Raw genomic sequence first — 5310 nt, 5'->3', positions numbered from 1 at the left:
TTTTTCCATGAGAATATTTGATGGATTAAAAAAATATATTCTAAAATCATTGATAAATTTCTTTAATTATTGATAACAATGAATTAGGTGTTGTATATTGAATCAACAATAGGTATCAAGCAGATTGTTAAAAAAATATGTTTTTTATAATTAATAAAAATTGTTGAGTGAAATCAATTAATAAAAATTGTTGAGTGAAATCAATTAATTGCGTTGGATCGTTATGAACAAGCCATTTATCTATTCTCTACCTAAAATATTAATAAGCATACTACGTAGGTATTTAAATAAGATGCGTCGAAAGATCGATCATGTACTGCTATAATCGCAATCATAATAATTTTCGTCGTTAAGTTGTTTACTCATGGCTTCTTCTTCGACTTTACCCACGTACTCCTTTAATTGGGAGATTTCGACCATTAATTTCTTATTCAGCATGGCATGGAATTTCTCTTTTTCATCCATTTTCAAGCGGTGTAGTTCTTTTAATTGCTCGATAACAAAGTTATTACTTTTTTTACTCACACACGCGTCCTCGACTATTGTTTTCAAACGATCCATTTCTGATACAATTTTGTTGTCTAGTACAGTGGTTTTCTCCAAAACATGTTTAAGTAACTTTGATGCACCCAGTTCATCAGCCGCTTCCCGATCGCACAAGTTTTCCATGTCGTTTTGAAATCTAGGATAGGTACGGTGAGCCAAATATCATATTATTAAATTATGTTTGAAAATATAGGGTAGTTCGTAGGTACACGTGAAATGTAAATATAATAATATACAATGTACATAAACTAACTTGTTCAACTCTGTATTGAGTACAGTTATCTGATTTTGGTTAATTAGGATTGTATCGGTGTACAGCTTCATTTCCTGAACTTGTTCCGCTAGAAGGTCGCTTTTTTTCTGCACACAAAATATTATGAAATATGTATATTGTATATACTATATTTTTTAAACTTATCAAAGCACATGGCTTAATTTTTACTATTCACCTTTAATTCATTGGACAATTTTTCTACAGATCCTAATTTTAATTTAGTTTCTACATTTAATGTGAGTCCATCACCGCCTTCACTTTCATCTACTGTCGGTTTTGGCCACTATAAAAGCAAGAACAAAATATGTAACCTTACTTAATCTAAGTATAATATATCAGTTGTATTTTTACTGAGTAGAGTTCAAGTTCAATAGGTTATACTGTTATAGGTGGGTACTCCGTTAGGGCACTATAGGCACTAGCCAGTAGGTAGGATACTGCGTTACGTCATTACGAGTATTATTCTATTAATTGTATGTATTTGGAAATATATAATATAACAGATATGTTTTTAATTACTAGGGCTCGGATTTAAATGCCTTTTTAAAAAATGCATTTATGATCTAAGAAATGTTGTGAATAGTTTTATTTAAAAACTAGATTAACTTATGTTATTCTAGTAAATTGTATTTATAATTTATATATTATATTTATTTCATAACATTACTAGATTAAAAATGAGCTTAAAAGATAAATAATGCCTGCATAAAAACGTTTAAAAATGCATTTTAAAAAAACCTCGAAAAATACAAAAAGTTTGTTTTTATTATAGAGTAAATAGTCGATAAAAAACATTTGGATCTTGGAAAGACATCATGTCAAGCATTCCAGAAAAAAAATATAAATCCTATTGATTAATTAATAAAAATATGAAATATTTGAAATAGGAGAAAATACATTTTTGTAAAATTGTGAGTGTTTTAGACTTTAGTAATTGTTCAACATTTTTACGATTTATTTTTCTGTATAAAATGGTAATTATAAGTACAACGGTTTAACTTTTAATTTATTAAAACTATAGAAGTATTGTTTTTATTAGACTCAGACTAATAATTAGAATATTTAAGTATATTAATTTGTCATTTTTACTCAAATATTGTGAATATAATTTAACTTTGCTAAATAAAAACAACCTAATTGAAAATAATTTGACTTTTGAGTAAATTTGATTTTACCTGTACTTCTTTTGAACCATCTGAAATTTCATTGACATTCAATTGTTTTGCTTGATTGGAATTTGCATTCACTACAGAGTATACAAAATAAAATACACAAGTTGATCCAAATCTTTCATTTTTATATTAAGAGATTTTTTTTAAATTAATAATAATCTACTGAGAAAATGTGCACCAATATCTTTAAATAATATGGATTACTCCGTATTTCTTTACTCGCTTTGTATACTAGTTCATGAGTAAATTGAGTATAATATGGTTGTACTGTATAGATTTCACATTCAATTTGTTTTATTAAAAACATGGTTTATTTTTTAAACAATTTGAGTTTTTTTAAATAGTGGGATAAAAACTCTGTCAATTTACTGTGAATTACTGAATTACACATTATTATTATTTCTTGTTTTTAGACCAACGTTTACGGTTAACTTATTTTTAAAAATAGTTTATTCTACAAATTTGACTTACATTTATAATAAGTAATCTAGAAATGTATAATCAATGTATAGATAAACTTTATAAAGTCTAAACGAATATTTTGATATTACTTTTGATTTCATTAGTATGTACATGATTTTCCGTGGACTTGGGAGCATCAACAGTCTTATGGACATTTAACTCATCTGTAATCAAAGTTTCCTCTTCTTTTTTTATCGTATTACAATCATGAACATCAACCAACATTTTAATTTCATTAGTAGGTACATGCTTCTCCGTGGATTTGTGAGCATCAACAGTCTTGTGAACATTTACCTCATCCGTAATCAAAGTTTCCTCTACTTTTTTTATCGTATTTTTATCACAAACATTATCGAACAATTTGATTTCTTTAGTATGGACATGATTTTTCGTGGGTTTGGGAGCATCAGCAGTCTTGTGAACATTTACCACATCCGTAATCAAAGTTTCCTCTACTTTTTTTATCGGTTTTTTATCACGAACATTAATATTCTGATAGAAAAAATAATCAATGATAAATTATAAGCAAAATCGTATTAAATATTTTTTTGTATTCTGATAATTTTGTATAGTTCTACAAAAACCGATAGTGTTAAATATTATTTAGATTGTTATAACATATGAGTACTAAAATATGTTCACATTTTCACTATGTTTTTGTAGTATAATATAGTCCCAAAAACCAAAATTAAACCCATACTAAAAAAAACCGTAAATAAATTTGCTTTATTCGAAAAACTATATTTATTCTCACCGGCTTAGACACACTACGTAAAGGTAACAAAGGCGATCTGTGTTTAGGAAGATTGTTAAACGGTTCTTTTAATTTTCCCTTTACTAGTTGCTCAAATAATTTGGTTAGGTAAGCATTTCTAAGTGATTCCTCGTGTTTACCAGTCTTGAATAACTTGTGTAACCATTCTCGGCATAATAATTTTTCTAAAAAAAATTGTTTACATAGTACATACACATAAACATAGGTATATTTATATATTTAAAAGCTTGTATTTTATAATAATTATCGGTGTACGTAATATTATTATATGGGTGGTTATTTTATCAAAAATTACTCGTTGTTTCAAAAACTATCAATATTTTTTAAAGTAGATTTTTTTATCAATTTTATTTGTTAAAAACAACGGTATTTTTAATGACAATTTTCAATTTTCTATTCTAAAGCAAAATATTGGGTGGAGTAAAATGTATGAAAATTGAGTAGTAATTATCAGTTATAACTAAAAATGATTTAAAAGATGTTGGTAAGGAGTGTCATATAGCGGTACCCCACAAAGGGCCCACTACTCAGTTCATCATAACTTTAAAACTTATAATTAAAAATAACTATTAGTCCAAATTTTTTTGTTTATGTATAACCAGTAATGTTCTGTTTCTATTTTTGAAAAAAATTCGTTTTATTACGTACTTAGTTATTATAAGAATTATGTTAAAATATTTTTTTTCAAAAAACTTAAAATAAGTGTTCACTTAAAATAAATCATAATTTATCTTATATTATTATATAAGTATTTAATACCTACACATTAACTGATATAGTTACTAATACATTTTTAATTTTCTAAAACATACTTTTTAATGCTATTAGTCAGTATAATTATATAGGTACGTTAGAGGTAATAAATTGATTCTTTGATTTAAAAATAAGACAAAACTTCATAAATACCGAGGTTTGATTTTAACGCGACAAAGTGCGGTTCAATTTTAACTAAAAGAGTTTTAAACTCTTCATGTAAATCTTCATTATTTTCCAGAATGTTATTCATATTAAAAATGAATTATATGAAAAAAACTATGTTTTATTAAAAATGTACAATTATAATTACTTTATTGATTTTTTATTACCATAGCTATTACTTCTCTGATAATTGCAAATAAATAGTTTCTATATATAAACCACTCAATAGTTAACAAAAAAGTATCGGATTAAGTTTTTTTTTAAAAATTACATATTTGTTTAAATAAAATGTTTTTATATTATTTTATTTTTCATTATTTTTCTAAGAACGAAATAAAAAAAGGATGTTTTATATAAGGATTCAGTTTGCGGTGAGTTAAATGAAATCAGGGATTTCAGATTAATTTAGGTCAAGTTGGAATCATTCATATTGTTTTGAATGTCCAAGAAAAGAGATTCATCATCAAAATGTATTTGTTGATGTTTGTACTTAATTTTGTACAATATAATTAGGATAGTTTGTATTATTTAATCTTTATTTCCACACGATATTAAGAGTGTGGCGAGAATTTTCTTGTGGTAAAAGCACGTTTAAACAACTGTTTATTTATAATCGCGAAAAAGTGACGTACTACATTCCGTGTATAAAAACTGGTGTTCGTAAGTCTACACCAACATACACAAATGTTTGACCCTGAACCTTGTGAGGTGTCATAGAAAATGCTAGTCTAACGGGAAATTAATGTCTTTGCATGGTACAGCCAAGTTGACCTTTGTTAGAGTGTAATGTAATTCTTGGAATGTGCACCTCTTTTCCCAAATTTTCTTCAGTGCCTATTCATATTAGCTTTAATAATATTATACATAACTCATTATTAATTGACCTGGTGCCATAATAATATTGTTTTTCTGAAATATTTAAGTTAATATCTCTTTATTAAGCTATTTTGTTCCTGCGTATGTACACGTGGTGGTAAATCGGCTACATCAATCTAATTAAGGAAATCAGAAGTATACCGCAGGGGTCTTTCTAGTTTATCTTTCAAAGAATCGTAGCTGTGATAAATGTTTAAATCAAAGGCAGTTTTTAAATTATCTCAACGTTATATTGTGTTACAAGAGTTAAAAGGTGCAATTATGGCTCTGTCTTTCATATATCTTGA

General features: G+C 26.5%; 1 protein-coding gene across 1 annotated transcript; it reads right to left on the bottom strand.

Annotated features, from left to right (window-relative positions):
- Positions 1 to 309: 309 nt before the first annotated feature.
- Positions 310 to 4235, bottom strand: LOC132949047 (uncharacterized). The gene is made up of 7 exons (XM_061019803.1): positions 4136 to 4235; positions 3209 to 3393; positions 2544 to 2946; positions 1996 to 2066; positions 996 to 1103; positions 800 to 906; positions 310 to 682 (listed from the first exon to the last, which is right to left on the bottom strand). The coding sequence occupies exons 1-7, from the start codon at positions 4233 to 4235 to the stop codon at positions 310 to 312; spliced, it is 1347 nt and encodes a 448-aa protein (XP_060875786.1).
- Between the last annotated feature and the right edge of the window lie 1075 nt (positions 4236 to 5310).

This window comes from Metopolophium dirhodum, chromosome 1 (assembly GCF_019925205.1).
Source record: "Metopolophium dirhodum isolate CAU chromosome 1, ASM1992520v1, whole genome shotgun sequence".
Classification (NCBI taxonomy): domain Eukaryota; kingdom Metazoa; phylum Arthropoda; class Insecta; order Hemiptera; family Aphididae; genus Metopolophium; species Metopolophium dirhodum.
The sequence above is the reverse complement of the archived record's forward strand: the minus strand, read 5'-3'. Positions and strand labels throughout refer to the sequence as shown.

Bases quoted from the DNA above. Each gene is read 5' to 3' on its own strand.
- LOC132949047 (XM_061019803.1), bottom strand. From the start codon at position 4,235: ATGAATAACATTCTGGAAAATAATGAAGATTTACATGAAGAGTTTAAA. The intron at 2,947-3,208 runs GTGAGAATAAAT...TTTTTCTATCAG, and splicing joins TACGTAGTGTGTCTAAGCCG to AATATTAATGTTCGTGATAA. The intron at 1,104-1,995 runs GTAAAATCAAAT...TTGCTTTTATAG, and splicing joins ATGGTTCAAAAGAAGTACAG to TGGCCAAAACCGACAGTAGA.